This window comes from Argentina silus (assembly GCF_951799395.1).
Source record: "Argentina silus genome assembly, chromosome: 19".
In the NCBI taxonomy this organism is placed as follows: domain Eukaryota; kingdom Metazoa; phylum Chordata; class Actinopteri; order Argentiniformes; family Argentinidae; genus Argentina; species Argentina silus.
Window position 1 is genome coordinate 3,623,265 of NC_139673.1, and position 16,933 is coordinate 3,640,197.

At 45.0% G+C, this 16,933-nt stretch overlaps 2 protein-coding genes across 2 annotated transcripts; one reads left to right on the forward strand and one right to left on the reverse strand.

The window, feature by feature from the left end:
* Positions 1 to 1,895: 1,895 nt before the first annotated feature.
* Positions 1,896 to 4,217, forward strand: LOC310819529 (putative gonadotropin-releasing hormone II receptor; the record flags this gene model as incomplete). The annotated part of the gene is made up of 3 exons (XM_083690831.1): positions 1,896 to 2,450; positions 3,207 to 3,411; positions 3,691 to 4,217. 3 exons carry the CDS (start codon positions 1,896 to 1,898, stop codon positions 4,215 to 4,217), a joined length of 1,287 nt encoding a protein of 428 aa, XP_083546957.1.
* A 2,351-nt stretch (positions 4,218 to 6,568) lies between these two features.
* Positions 6,569 to 16,651, reverse strand: wdr93 (WD repeat domain 93; the record flags this gene model as incomplete). Its single annotated transcript, XM_083690833.1, has 14 exons — positions 6,569 to 6,578; positions 9,731 to 9,914; positions 10,624 to 10,780; positions 11,016 to 11,076; positions 11,574 to 11,802; positions 12,113 to 12,244; positions 13,291 to 13,370; positions 13,920 to 14,106; positions 14,859 to 14,937; positions 15,299 to 15,366; positions 15,470 to 15,548; positions 15,651 to 15,715; positions 15,886 to 16,087; positions 16,385 to 16,651. 14 exons carry the CDS (start codon positions 16,649 to 16,651, stop codon positions 6,569 to 6,571), a joined length of 1,800 nt encoding a protein of 599 aa, XP_083546959.1.
* Positions 16,652 to 16,933: the final 282 nt, after the last annotated feature.

The window sequence follows — 16,933 nt, forward strand, 5'->3', positions numbered from 1 at the left end:
CATTTCGAATGACAGGAGCCACAGAAATCATAAATACCCTATTGAAATCAAATTGCTGTGTTCTGAGAGAGTGATTTATGCTAGAGTGAATTATATTTTGTAAATTATATTTTGTGAATTATATGACATGTCTGACAACCCATTTTTCACACTCATGTGATGCTTTCTAAGATCACCCTGTCTAGAAGGTATGATGTACTGTACCATTGTTAAGGGAATCGTATTTATATTTTTCTTGGGCTCTCATATGTGTTAACCCTGTTGTGAAGCACTTTGTAACATTTGTCTATGTAAAAAACTCTATACAAATAAACTTGATTGATTGATATTGAAAGTGTTAAGCAGAGCATGTATGCAATATCTCACAAATTGGAGTAGCCTTACCAGTTATAGTATAACATAAATGTTACTGAAAGATGCAAAATAATGTCAATATGTTTCCTTTACATAAAATGTGCATTTCAAATATGTCTGCTCAAGCATATAATACATTGAAAACCTGTACCAATTTGTATTCATTTTCTATCTTACTCATTTAAAAAGGAGGTTGAAGTGTTGTGACGATGGGGCTTCACCACGCCCAGAGAATTCATACCAAATGTGGAGAGAAAGATGTAGCGCGCATTAAAGCACAGACACCAGCCAGATGCGCACACAGCGCACTGTATCAAACCAAGGACTTGGTCCGAGGAGCGCAGCCTTGTTTTCTGTTTACAACTAGTTCACGCATACCAGTGAGAACATGAATGAATTCTGCCTTAAAACTAACTCCGGACTTTTTGTCGACATCTCCTCGCTTGTTGTTCCAAATAAATGGAATTTAATCACTTTGGCGGCTTGAGGAGTGGACAGAGCCCTCAAAGGATACCCTGGCTCTTCCACGGGTTTGGGGGTACAGACGTGAGTTTGCTGATTTTCCTTTGCATTTAAATGTGTTCATAATTCTAAAGATATCTGTTCGTATCTAGGTTACTAACGGATACTTTCTGTATTATATTCATCTTATTTTATAGTGTCAATGTGTTACTTTTAATTCGAATTGCATAGTTCATGATCATAGTCGCAGTAGGGGAATCCGAATGAATCAAAATATGTGAAGATGCTTAAGACTAGCCTTGTTCACAGTGATTCTTCAAATCAAGGGATTAATGTAATATGGAATTGAAATTCAATTGAAATTAAAAATGATTCAATTTAGCCGTCGACCGAGCTAGTGTTATTGTCAAATCTGCTGATTTATGTCTCTGTAAAGTCACAAGTGTCAGTAAGAATTGTGCCTGCCTAGCCGACAGAGAAATTACACTGGCATTGTGCTCAGCTCAATTCATATACAGCTAGTGCTCATGGACATATTTTCGAGTTTTCTCTTGTTTCTCACGTACAGTTGTCATAGACATTATTTCATGATTTCTGTGGTTTGTACTTCAGTCACCCAAATAGTCTTTTATTTACCTAGTCACAGAATGACTCACCCCCATCAAGGCATCAGTATGCTGTCAGTCACTTTAATTAAAGATAATCTTTTGGGACAGAATCATGTAGCCCATTTACCAGGCTACATTCCACATTCTGATCTGAATGTGATGTGTGTGATTACACAATGGATTTGTAGTAATGTTCTCCTCCCAGGCCACTTAACAAACATGCTTCACATTCTCTTGTTGGACTGTTGTGTTATTCACAAATGGGACATGTTTGTTTTTACATATATGCACATATAATATATGCACATGAATATCTTAAGACTGTGTGCCACAGTTTGGCATGAGGCTCATTCATCTTTGACGTTCTTCCGTTTCCCCCTTGTTGCCTTGCTACCAGTAATAGGCTACCACAGTGCAGCACCTTATGGCGGCTGAGCAGCATGGTTCTTCTCCCTATGCACAAGTCAGAAAATGAACGCCACCTCGCGTGACCCTGCAGTCACCATGTATCATCAGACGACAGGATATGAGCTGAACGCCACCTGCGAATGGTCTGCGACTCTTTGTAATTGGACGTCGACCGGCGGCGGCGACGCGCTCCAGCTGCCCACTTTCTCCACGGCGGCCAAAGTCAGAGTGATCATCACCTTCATCCTGTGTGTCATCTCCGCCTTCTGCAACGTCGCCGTGCTGTTGGCTGCCAACGGCAAACACAAACGCAAGTCCCATGTCAGAGTGCTCATCATGAACCTGACCGTGGCCGACCTGCTGGTCACCTTCATTGTGATGCCCGTGGACGCTGTGTGGAACATCACTGTGCAGTGGTTGGCGGGGGACTTTGCCTGCAGGCTGTTGATGTTCCTCAAACTCCAGGCCATGTACTCCTGCGCTTTTGTGACCGTGGTCATCAGTTTGGACCGGCAGTCGGCCATCTTAGACCCCCTGGCGATCAACAAGGCCAAGAAGAAGAACAAAGTCATGCTGACGGTGGCGTGGACGATGAGTGCAGTCCTGTCTGTACCCCAGGTAAGATCAGCTGGAGCAGCGAGGACGCTGGTCAAAGGGGTGCTTTGCTTGTCTGGTTTGGTCACACGGCACTGCACCAGGTCACACTGAACTGAAGCAGGCCCCTTGACCAAAGCAAACTGAAGCAAAGTGACAGCCATGGTCGGCCAACTGGGTTAATGGCCAAATGCTTTGAAGTGCCCGTTCCTTAGAGTAGACCTGAGACCTTTTCAAGATCTTAACCCCACAACTCAATTCAAATGTTAATTGGAACAAGTGGAGTGGTTGGTGCTTTTGTGTCACATATACAGTTCAGGATCCTTTGGTGAGTGACGGTGTAATTAGTTGTTTTTGTCACCATGTTGATTAAATCCCTGGACAAGCATTTGAGCAGTTTGAATATTCCTAACCCTTTTCTTTTTACAGAGGTGTAATCAGCACATCAAAGGAAAGCAAGACACATAGTTTACCAGCCCATTCTAATGGGTTCAACCTTTAGACTTAGGTGTTTCAGATAATTTCTCTTGTAGCATAATTCTCTGAATTTTAATCAGAGGAGCATGCCTCGCCTGCTGATCTTGTATAATGATAATAAGATCCAGTAATAACATAATTGTGTAGCTCCCAAATATCCCTTTTGGCTAATGGCGGATTACTTGGCAAAACACAAGATGGTGACATTCCACATCTACCTCCTCCAAGCCAACTAGAGAGGAGCCGCCAAAACATTTGTAATAGACTGCAAAAAGTCTTGATTTTGACCGTTTGCGTCCTCAGATGTTCATTTTCCACAACGTGACCATCACGTACCCCGAGAATTTCACTCAGTGCACGACGCGAGGGAGCTTCTTCACTCACTGGCAGGAGACGGTCTACAACATGTTCACCTTCTGCTGCCTGTTCCTCCTGCCGCTGGTCATAATGATCACCTGCTACACCAGGATCCTCATAGAAATCTCCAAGCGAATGACAAAGGGAAACTGTAAGTTATTTAACTCTTGGCGGGAAAATCAACACAAATGATGTGTAGCTTTAAATGATGTAACGTTGCTCCAACAGAATGTCCTCCCTGGACGATTGCAGATACTAAATCATAGTAAATGAGCAAATGTTTGCACGTGAAAATGCCAAAATGCTTATTGTTTACGCCTTTGTTGGATGGTGGCCCACTCTCTAATGGAATCGCATACATGCACATTGCACAATTTCAAGTGTGACCTTTGTTAATGAAGGTTAATTCATGCCTTGTTGTGTCCTTCAGTATCCTCCAATGAAGTACATCTGCGCTGTTCCAAGAACAACATCCCTAAGGCCCGCATGAAAACTCTGAAAATGAGCATCGTCATAGTGATGTCCTTTATCGTTTGCTGGACCCCGTACTACCTCCTGGGTCTGTGGTACTGGTTCTTCCCTGATGACCTGGAGGGGAAAGTCTCTCACTCCTTAACCCACATCCTCTTCATCTTCGGGCTTTTCAACGCCTGCCTGGATCCTATCATCTACGGCCTCTTCACCATCCATTTCCGTAAGGGTCTGAAGCGATACTACCGCAGCACAACCAGAATGTCCGAATTAGAGAATAATACAGCCATAACTGGGTCTTTCGGTTGCTCTCCCACATCTTTGCCCTTAAAGATGCAGGCGGCTGTAGGCCGAGACAGGCCTGGGGCCAGCAGTGACCAGAGAGAACCAGACAGGTTTAAGTCTTTCAACAGCGGCTGTCTAACAGTCTACAATAACAGTGGAGAGAAGGACCCCAGTCAGTCCAGCCCTGAAAGCAGGTTATGATGAAGAGAGACAGGGCAGGGGCTAACTGATGGCACAAAAACATAATTTCGACCTTCATATAATGTATTCTGTGTTTTGTATGCAAGGTCTCGTATTCAGTGAGTTATTATTGCATTTCAATACCAAACATGCATGTGTAGTGATCCACACAGTGTAAAAAAAACTAAACAAAGTTTAATACTGTACATGAATTTGCCTCAGGTTGTGAATTAACCTTAATATGTTTGTTTGGGGAAAAAAAGACAAAAACAAACTCACCTGATGACCTAGCATGGATGACGTTAACTACGAAAATAAATGTGACTTGATGTTTCCGTGAACCGTACTTACTAGTTAAATGGTTTGTTTGACGACAAACACTCACTACTGTCCATATTCAGGGTCCATCCTTTAGGCTAGTCTCTGGAGTCACGAATAGCACGTTGGAATGACTCACGTGTCCTCGAGGCTCAGAGAGGAGCGGTATATCGAGCATCCGAGCCGCGTTCGTAAGCACGTCAATTTGGGGGTCATACAGTGATGCCAACCAATCCCATGCTGATGTCATTATGCAAACACTTCGGTATCAGTGCTGGGCTACTCTGGGCCCCTTGAGGGCCAGCTGTACATTACCATTAATGAGTAACAGCAACCGTCTGTAAAGGGCATGTGTGCCCTGGACGAGGATAGCTCTGGAAAAGGTAAGGAATGGCCCCCTCACTGAGTATTCTGAGGCATACCTCCCTGTTCAGGCTCCCAATGGCTGTGTTTCTTTTTTTCACCTGAAATGTTCAACTTCATGTTCATCAAGAGGACAATAGCGTACCCAACCCTTTGTGGTGAAGACAGAAGGGTATGTCGTAGATCCCTGTCTGTTGAAGGATACAAATAAAAACATGTCATCCTTGAAAGAAAATGTATATCTCTTCAGCTAATGTCATGGTTTTGAAATATCTACCTACTGTACATTCATTTATATCCGCCATTTGTATTTATTTTATTAAATGAAATAAGACGGAAGCTAGTGAAGTGCTCCAGATGTAGGCTTAATAACAATATCATAGCACCCTGCAGGCTTAGTTAGTACAGAATACTTTCTAGGTCATAAGCTACCGTTGCAGCAGATACAACTTTCCAGATTAGTCAAACTATATTTAATCGTTAGTTTCATTCCATCATTTATCCTTTTTGTATGGCAATGTTGATGACACTTTCACCTATAGAATCTAGAACAGACAGACGTATCATACAATGTGCAATTACAGGCAAGAAGACAGGTCCAGAGGAAATCACTATAGCCATGCGGATGACATCACAGACTGTCTGATATTTGCAATTCACAGCTGTCAACCGTGGACGGCACCTCTAAGTACTATAATGTGAAGTTGAAAACAGAATAATTAATCTTTCATTTCGGCTCCGCAGGCAGAGTCACACCAGACAGACAGGGCCCTGTCACTGTCAATCAGGGGCTTCTGTCCGCACAGAAGTGAACTATGTCTGTTGCCTTTGTTGTGTGTGAAGTTTTTTTTTTCTGTCAGAAAAAAATCACTCATTTCAATAATCGTGATTTGCATGCATGCCTCAGGTGTCTTTTTAGGTGATTAAGTTGGACAGCCCTTGAGTAAACTGCCCTGCCATAAAACACCATATAATTACGTTTTTGGGGACAAAACACATTTTTATTATATCCTGTCATAGGCTTGGCCCTCTCAAGTCCTTGGAAGCGGCCATACAAACCAGGTTTAAAACAATGTGTTGCATTTGGTTCAGGCTTTAACAATGGCTTTAATGGCTTTAACAATGGCTTTTGGAAATTCAAATGAAGAGTTCCAGGCTGACACTCGAGGGAAACTAATAGGCTAAATTATCTGATATGATTTGTAAACATCGGACAAAAACAATGTTTTGTATCACTAATGTAATTTTGGGCGGAAATAAAGCAGCTGGGTTTGAAATGAAGGGCAGAGGAACGCTACTTCACGGCCCGGTCGTATTGCAGCTGGTATTTACGGACAAACTGTAAATACCAGCTGCAGAGGTACTTTCGAACCAAAAAGATTCTATTAAATCATATAAGTAAATACCAGGCAAATACTGTACTGTAAAGTGTAACAGATTTTTCTTTTGAATTTACCGTGCAGGTGAGCTACCTGAAATCAGCACACACACTTCTTTCTCTTAGCCTGAAGTGTTCTAAAATATTGTTTTAATACTCCAATTGAACAAATCCATCTGTTAACATGCTCCATTGGATGACGACTAATTAATTAAATGGATTAGCCCATGTGTAAATGACACACTCAAAGTAATTGAACAGCTGACTGATGTTTCTAGAGTTTAGTCACAAATGAGATCATCTCCAGATGAGGTCACAACCACCTGATGACACAAACACAAACACACACCAACACCAACACACAAACACTGTGCACGTTTTCACCCTAATCCTCAGTGCGTGTAATGACCTCACGTTGAACCCCTGGATGATCATGTTCCAGTGTTTGATAATGATCTTGGGTTGCATGCTGTACCGTGTATTGGAAAACAGCCACAGCCAGACAAAGGGCCTACATGGTATGTATCTGCCTACTGTATCTATGTTAAGACTTACATCTGCTCCCTCAGTGGAAAGACCGATCTGGTGGCTGCAACTCGAGTGGCCATGACTAATGTAAACCACATGATGTCCAATGTCGCTCTTCCTTGCAATTATGTGATATGTGACATACTGTGACAAACAGATGATTCACCTACAATGATTCACTTACATTCGGACAAATGTACTTATTGTAAGCCGCTATGGATACGAAGGTTGCAGATGTAACCCGGTCTGCAGTGTGCATCTGCTTGTGGACATGAGGGCGTAAGTGCATCCCGATGGGCAGTCAAGGGTAAAGCTGATGGACTTAATGGATTCTACGCTCAGTTTAGTGGCCCTCCTTCGAAATGGGTCACAATGCATCTACAGTAGTGACCACATCTATCTATGTTGCCGACTCACAGGTTTTGTGCATCAATACATCATTAGTTGTGCTGACATGTGATGTCATCATCCTTCTCTCTCTAGTATAAAGGAACTGACAGTGCCCGGTGGACATGGGCTTCAATTCACACTTATGGTCCAGTAATGATGTATTTGCACATGAAAAACATCCAAATTGCTGGATTTGGGGCATGTGTCATAGAAAATGACCATTGAATACAATATGAAAAAAAAAAAATCTCCCAAGACAAGGTTATCAAGAGGATAAAAAAAAAGAAAAGAAAACATAGCAAAATTGCGTAACATAATTAAGAAAATGAATGTGTCAAGGGGAGAGTGTGAGTGTGATAATCTGTTCCTTATCTTCAAAGTTGAATGCTTATGTGAGGATAATGGACCAGACTGTGACGGTAGCTCGGTTAAGGAGCTAAGAGAGGAATGGATTTCTTGATGAATGAAGTAATAACGCAGCGGTCCAACATCCTGTGGTGACAAGAAAAGCAGCACGGAGGGACACTTAGTGGCGTAGCACCCTAACACACACACCACCCTAACGCACACACCACCCTAACACACACACCACCCTAACGCACACACCACCCTAACGCACACACCACCCTAACGCACACACCACCCTAACACACACACCACCCTAACGCACACACCACCCTAACGCACACACCACCCTAACGCACACACCACCCTAACGCACACACCACCCTAACACACACACCACCCTAACACACACACCACCCTAACGCACACCACCCTAACGCACACCACCCTAACGCACACACCACCCTAACGCACACACCACCCTAACACACACACCACCCTAACGCACACACCACCCTAACGCACACACCACCCTAACGCACACACCACCCTAACGCACACACCACCCTAACGCACACACCACCCTAACGCACACACCACCCTAACGCACACACCACCCTAACGCACACACCACCCTAACACACACACCACCCTAACGCACACCACCCTAACGCACACCACCCTAACGCACACACCACCCTAACGCACACACCACCCTAACGCACACACCACCCTAACACACACACCACCCTAACACACACACCACCCTAACACACACACCACCCTAACACACACACCACCCTAACACACACACCACCCTAACGCACACACCACCCTAACGCACACACCACCCTAACACACACACCACCCTAACGCACACACCACCCTAACACACACACCACCCTAACACACACACCACCCTAACGCACACACCACCCTAACACACACACCACCCTAACACACACACCACCCTAACACACACACCACCCTAACGCACACACCACCCTAACGCACACACCACCCTAACGCACACACCACCCTAACACGCACACCACCCTAACACGCACACCACCCTAACACGCACACCACCCTAACGCACACACCACCCTAACGCACACACCACCCTAACACGCACACCACCCTAACACGCACACCACCCTAACGCACACACCACCCTAACGCACACACCACCCTAACACACACACCACCCTAACACACACACCACCCTAACACACACACCACCCTAACGCGCACACCACCCTAACGCGCACACCACCCTAACGCACACACCACCCTAACGCGCACACCACCCTAACGCGCACACCACATAATCGCAAGGTGGGTCGACTCCAACCCTCCACACGTCCTGCATGACTTCCATCCTCTCTCTCTCCCATCCTTCCTGTCAATCTCTACTGTCTCTATCCCAATAAAAGCAGAAATGCCCTAAACAACAACAACAACAACAACAACAACAACAACAACAACGACATGTATTTAGAAAAGCAGCATGGGGAGTGGAGGTGGAATCTGTTGCAAGACACGAGGCAACAGGTCTAGCCACTGTACTGCGGTCTTCATCTCTCTTGGGGCTCCTCCCTGTATGGATCTAAGAAGCAAGAACAACATCATTAAGCAGTGGTCTGCACAGAACACCATCTCTAAAGCCAATTGATTTGGTCTCCTAAAAATCGCTACACAGTTGCCCAACAACTGGCAACGAGCGAGCACAGTGTTCCATTGACATTTAATGATGATAGGATTGGAGTGTAGTGGTCTATATTTACCTAAGACCTCTGTGGGGTTGTTTTGGTGTGAGTATGATGTTCATGCTGGTTATGTAGGACTGCAACAGCATGCTGTTGGAGCTGGCTCCATGTTTGAGTCATGGCTCTGTTCCTTTCATCCAGAGAAAGCACTCTGCACATAATGGGGAGAAAAGCAAAGAACATGAACCACATGTGGATCTTCGACAATACAGCCTTTGTTGTTGACAGAAGTTGGTTTATGTAAGCCAGATTCAGAGAGTGTGATTTGCTGTGTGTTTTCCGGGTGTGTCTCGGGAAAAGAAAACGTCTGAAAGAGAACACAGGATGTTACTCAAATGTGGCTTTTAGCTGCATGCAGGTAACTAGCTAATGGCATTCGGAGGAAGACGGCTCTTCGTACGTCAAGAACAGTGAAAACAAATCAAAAAAGGAAACTTACAAACCTTTGTTGGAAATAGAGATTGCAAGCTTCCTCCAGATCAGAGACGCCCGTCCCTTGCTGGTCCTTCAGAGAGCCTCGCAGGGCATTTCTGTACGGCTCGATGATGTCAAGCTCGTTGAAACGGAAGAGAAAGAGTAGACTTTGCGTGTCCCCTGACTCCAGTGTCTCCTTGGGGTGTTGATCACCTATAAAAGGCCTGACTTTCTAAGAGGTCATTGAATCACCACGTTCACATTGGTGAATACATGTACCGAGGACATGCTTTGACAATTTTTACAAGAAAATGAAAGAGAAATGTGTTTCTCTGAGGGATGCACAGTACCACCCTTCAAATTTGTCAGGGAAAGGAGAGACGTCGCAAATCTCCGCAAACCACCGTCTACTCTTGGACTGACTTGATTTAAACTGAACATGTACTGGGTTTATTTTTTTTATTTTTTTTTTACACTTTTTCAACTTTGGGACTACGATTGATTGTATATGACTACTACCAATGCTACATGATTATACTGATAAATCATCATATGTTTAATCTACCTACTGTATCAGGACATGCTGTACCCGTATGTACTATAGAACCATGCAACTGAATGTTATTGATTTTATACAATTGACCATGCCATAGATCTACAGTGAGTATAAATGTACATGCCAACTAATATCTACGTAACGAATATACTATACTATACTATACTATACTATACTATTCTATACTATACTATACTATTCTATACTATACTATACTATACTATACTATTCTATACTATACTATACTATACTATACTATTCTATACTATACTATACTATACTATACTATACTATACTATACTATTCTATACTATACTATACTATACTATACTATACCATTATATAGACACAAAGGCACACACACACCTCGTATGAACAGGGTCTGTTGCACTGGGTCAAGTGAGAACACTGGTTCCCATGGAGTTGCCAGGAGATGCGTGTCAGGGAGTGACAGACGGCACAGAACGCGCTGGTTGACGGCGTCTTGGAGGAGGATTTTTCCATTCCTTTCAATGAGCAGAGCCTGAGCAAACCATTCAATAGAACGATTCGAACAGAGAACAGAAGAACGGGATAATAGAGAAGCATTATGACACAGAATTCCAAGCCCTCATAATTGTCTGTTCAGATGGAAAGAGGCATAATGGGCAGGCAGTCGCACAGCCTGAGCTAATTAAGTATCTCAGCAGGCTAGTCAATTACCACAGCTGATAGGGAAACAGAGGGGAGAGAGAACCAACAACATAAGCCGGGCTCACCAGGCCTCTCAGGAAAGGCACAGAGGCGACGACGGTGGGGAAACTCCCTGGATCTGAGGGTCTAACAGTGGGAGAGCACATCTGTAAATTCATGTAGTTGTGCAACATTTTGAACTGTACTGAATGTGAATGCTTGTGTGACTTAAAACAGATAACCACGATCGCATGTATACGTTCATGTAGTATTCACTGTGTACCCTTTTGTATGTCAATGCTTGCCATGACATGCCTTGGGCAGAATCATGCATCTATGTAAAGTAGAATAGCATAAATAAAAGGCTTTACGATGAGATTACTGTGGCCAAGCACTCTCCCCCAGGGGGGGGTACAAATCCGAGGACGGGCTTCTTGTAATGCATTGAATGGAATAAGGAACGGTATCAAACACACGTGCTTGATACCATTCCGTACTCCGTGCCATGCATTACAGTGAGCCCATCTTTACAATGTAATTACATGCATTAGAATGAGCCATCTGCATTACAATGAGCCTGACTACAGTACGACTCCAGGCATCTCCCCGCGGCTCCATGGATAACTACTAGCTCTGTGGCGAACCTCTCTGTCAGCTGCGTGGCGTGGGAATCTGCTCCTCTCCCCGAGGTGAGCACAAGGCACGCTCCACTCTTGCAGGTCACCAGAAGGTGGATGTTGGTCTGACAGGGCCCCCGGCAGGGGAGGGAGGCCTCAGCAGCAGGGCCGGGGCCGCGGCCAGGCCAGTAATCCAACAACAGCAGCCTGCTGAGTGCACTGTCTGCTAATACTTGGAGAACGGACAGCGGAAGCCCTGAAGAGAATAGTTAGGGGGGGGTGGGGGTGGGGGGGAGGGGGTATGGGGGGGGGGGGGATAATCCTAAAGCACATAATAAAAACTGGAACACTGTACAAACAGTATGGCTCTCATCTAGGCTGTATTGAACCTCAACTTTAAAACATGAACTATAAAAGGTCTATTGACCTTTTATTAAGCAAAAATAAACATTTAGCACTTGTCTCAGGTGAGTACTAACTACAACATATAAGCCTTTCAGAATGTAAAAGTTGAAAACATTTAACAGTGCATGCTGAATGCCAGATTCGACATTAAAACGCATTACCTAAATGCCTGTCCCAGAGGGTCACCAGCTCAGTGGCCAGTCCAACAGCAATGTATCTGGTGCAGCTGCTTACAGCAGAGCAGAGGATCTCGTGTGCGTTTGGCCACAGCACATCTGGCTTGGACTCTGTATCTAAATAGGAAAAAGAGCAGCACGGTGAGGGTGACCTTGTGAAGCTTTTAGACTGCCCCCTGCTGATGGAGAACAGCAAGTACACACAGAGCATACACCAAGAGATTAGCCGTTCCCTGAATAGCTAAAACTATGAGTATTTTGCTACAGAGCGCCCCATCTTTGGAAAAATCTTCTGATTCATGTCTGGGCTTAAGACTAATCTCTTTAGTCAGTATTACAACCGGCCCTAGCCAGACAATAAACCGTCCTTGCTGTCTCTGTTCGGGGGCTGGCTTGCTGGGTGGTTACTTGGCTGCACGTGTTGGGGGCAGTTGTGGTTGCCCTGGGCGTTATCCGGGTCTGGCAGCAGTCATTGTGAGTGGGTGGGGGTGCCCTTCACCAGTGGTCGGGTCGAGGCTGGGTCGGCCTGGGTGGCTGGTGGTGGCCCCCCTGATGGATGTGTGCCACCGAGTTGGTATGGGTTGGTGGGGGGGGGTCCTTTCAGGTCCTTCTTCCCTTTCAGTAGTGGGTGGGTTCTCGCGGTGCAGGGTTTGGGTTGGCTGGGGCATCTGCTGTAGGTCTTCCCAGTGCAGGCCTGCGGGCCAGGGCCACACAGGCTGGGTTGATCACAGTGTTGGCTCGGGGGGCGATTACAGGCTCTTGCTGCTGATCCCCCCCCACCCCCCTGATGTCCCTCTGGTGGGCCAAACCGTGACGGAGTGGACCCGGTGTAAGCGGTGCTGGGTGCCGGCCGTGCCCTTTAGATGTCCCGATGGCGTGCCGGGGGCCTCAGGCCACCTGCTTTCATGTTGGTTCTCTCCTTCTTCCATCCTTGTTTAATGTTTCAGATTTGCACAGCCTCTGACCGTGTGCTTTCCTCGGCTTCTCCTTCTGAGGCCCTCAAAACTCGATTCCGGTAATCTTCCCGGCTCAGTCGACTCCACCGTATGTGGACTAATAGCTAATGATAAGGCTGTGAAATTAGGTTCTTTTTCAAGATGGCTACAGACAGATATTCTTATCTCTTCTTCTCATGCATAACCAGATGAAGGCCCTGTGCCTACCTGGTTTATCCTTGGGGGATTTGCACAGCAGGTACTGGAGAAGATTATGGCTGCCACTCCACCACATACACACAGCAACAGGCACCCCTGTGGAGAGAGGGGGACATTTATTGGAGAGGCTTGACGCACTGTAACTACAGTATGATTGGAATTTGATTAGTGAGTGAGATAAAAAAAAAAGGGAAAAAAAAGAGTGTATTTAATTAACAGCGATAACACGACTCTGTGGCATTACAAATAAAACACTCAAACACAGTCAGTGAGGTAACGAAATGCAATTTGCGTAATTGGTCGTAACCAACCTGGTTGGGGCTTCATACCGCCTAGGAATGGAAACATTCCCCCAGGTAGGAGAAAGTGACTTGTGCAATGGCTGGAAAGGAATAATAACACAGCTATCTTAGTGGAGACATACACAGGTGAGACAAGGTCAGACAGGGTGAGACAAGGTCAGACAGGGTGAGACAGGGTGAGACAAAGCCTCAGGACACCGACCTGATCAAAAGCATCTAGAAGATGCGAAAAGCTGCGCCCCATGAAACAACCACAGTCATTTGTCACTGCAATAATACGGTATGCAGGCTGAAGGACCAGCTCTAAGCTTAAGACACATCCATTCAAGTGCTTACCTGGGTCTTTCCTCTGCCTGTGCTGTTTTGCAGGGGTTTTTAACGAAGTATCTTCTGTACCTAGACTTAAACACAGCGTCCTGGTCTTCCCATTGGCGGCTGCTGATCAGGTGGTTCTGTCCAGACCCTATCACAGTTCCATCCTCTGTCTTCTGTAAGACTTCAAATGGGCTTTTCAACGTGGTCCCTAAGAGAATGGAATGAAATCAAACTTTATTTACATGTCATCATATCGTAGTACATGTCATACAGCGACGCAATAAAATGCGCTTTACTGGAAAATGAATACAAACACAGAGAGAGAGTTAAAAAGACAATGAGCCAAAACATGAGAGGGTAAAAAGTATAACAGCCATGACAGTTCAAACAGTAACAGCAAAGAACAAGTGAGGACTGTAGAGACTAATGCATGGTAGATAATACCTGCCCTGCCTGCCCGTCTGTCTGTCTGTCTGTCTGTCTGCCTGCCCTGTCTGTCTGTCTGCCTGCCCTGTCTGTCTGCCTGCCTGCCCTGCCTGCCTGCCCTCTCTGTCTGCCTGCCCTGTCTGTCTGTCTGCCCTACGTGCTCGCCTGCCCTGTCTGTCTGTCTGTCTTGTCTGTCTGCCTGCCTGCCTGCCCTGCCGCGTTTGCCATTTCCCCCCTGCTTGTCCCGTTCCCTGTTATTCCCTCATTAAATACCCTATTATTTTATATCCTTGTCCTGACTCTGTGTTCCGCACCTGGGTTCATTTGCTCTGACCATAAGAGAACAGAGTTTACTATGTACCGAGGAAAAGCACATGCACTTTTCTTGCACATTGACAACATTTACGAGAGTCTGAACACCACCATGGAGTGCTTTTCTCCATGCTGTGAGGACAGACATTGAATATCTATGCCTACGGCACGGTAAGACAGCCAACGTCTGTTTATGTTTGACATTCTGTTTCTGAGAGATACCTGTGTGAGCTTTGGGTGGCTTGATTTTCATGAATACTGTAATAGGAGACAGTTTGACATCTCCAACTCCAGAGGGATGCTGTGTTTGAGGCAGAGAGATGTATGTCACATACCAATTCCGTGAAAAACGTCACGTCTAGTAAGACAATTCAACTGTTGTCGTACAACCGGTGTAGTTTAACAATAGAATATTAAAATAACGTCCACTGGCATTACTTAGTTCAAACCTGATAAACATACCTGGAATGCCAGAAGCTAAATCGTGAATTGAGAGAGCAACAACTTCGGTGTCTTGACTTGATAATTTGAGCAAATTCCTAATTTACATTATGCATGATTTAAGGCTATGCGTCTGACAAACAGTGATTCATGATGACGCATGATTCAGGCTTGGGTAATGGCACTGCGTAAATCACCTGTTTCTGTGAGGATGCCTGCACCGTCTCCAGTTCCTTCAGCCATGACTCTTTGGGGAACCGATAGATTTCTAGCCAATGAGCACCACCGCCTGATGAAAGGCATGACAGGATTAAAAATGCATGGGGAAGTAATGAAAACAAACAAACCTCATCAGTAATGATGACATGCAGAACTGTGCCAATGAACCTTACAGCTCATTGAAGCAGCTCCAAAATCTCCTCCTTTGGACAGTTCAAATTTCATGCAAACGTTTCTCTGGTTTATGTCCTCCTGTTCAGATGATATGATCAGTAATTATGTGATAATATACTGGGCTGAAATGGCGTTAAATGTACTCATGAATAAATCTCCTGTTTACCAAAAAATACTCACTGTTTCATTAATAACTTTGACCAAGTAGATGCTTTCTGCGTGATATGCAAACAGTCTCGCAACACCTGCAGTGGGGTTGAAGAGGGGTGGAGGGTTGAGGGCAAGGTAAATTGTAAAAAATTTCTAGACAGTCAACTAGTTTGAGAAGGACCACATAGACTGAGAGAGAGAGAGAGAGAGAGAGAGAGAGAGAGAGAAAGAGAGAGAGCGACTATATTACGAAAAGGTGTTATACCCATGTCATCCACTGCACCGACGAGATAAGCCATCTCCCCGAGACAGGTGATGTGAAGGGAAGTGATTTCCACCCTGTCCTCCAGCCATGCTGAGACACAGATGAGAGAGGATGAGCTGGTAACAGACAAGCCCTGGGAGTGACCCATAAATATGTATCGGCCGTTCTCAGAGCACGCCAAGCAGTTTGTCCTGGTTGGGAGCTGTGGAAACAAGCTTTTTCAGTAGTCTTTCATCATCGTTTTGTTTTTTTTACTCTCATGCCTCAGAGATTTATTCCTAGTTGGCTGCTGGGGATGGTTTCCCAAACAGAAAATCAACCTAGTCCTAACCGCACTTTAAATGGAAAACCTGTATTGAAGATGCTTTTTAGTCTAGGATTTAGCTTAATTAAAGTGCCTGGGGGGAAACTACTAGGCTAGCCCCAAGAGTGTAATTATAGAGCGGAAAGGCTTCATTTCAAGATAAAAGTGAGTATATATATATATATATATATATACCTTGACATCCCCTGTGAGCTTCAGGACAGGGATTTTTTTCTTTGACTGCTCTGCTATCCTGATCGTCTCTCTCTGTGAAATTGTGTCCCATGCCCTGTCAATCAGTCTGCCCAGGACCTTGTCAATCATTCTGAACGGCTGTGGCAGCTGGTCTTGAAGTTGATCTGGGTCCCTCAGGAAAGTCTCATCATCCTCATCGTCGCCTTTGCCGTTATCCGAGGGCTCTGGGATTCCTACTCCAGGGCCTTTTCTGATGTAGACCGGCATCCTAAGAACATTGATATTTTGAACATAAAACCGTGCTTGTTTGTTGCAGGATATCGCCAAGAAACACCAAAGGTTTGCATTCTCTTTCTTTGGCAACACTGACTGACAGAGCTGTTGGACAGCCAACGTAGCTAGCAGATGTCTAGCTAAACTATGTCAGTTTAGTTTACTCTTAGCCTGCACGACTCGTTCTGCGTATTCTGCTCGGATACATACTGAAATAGGGACAAAAAAGGGAAAATAAAGCGTAATTACTTTCCTGTTTCTCGGCGTGACTGTGAT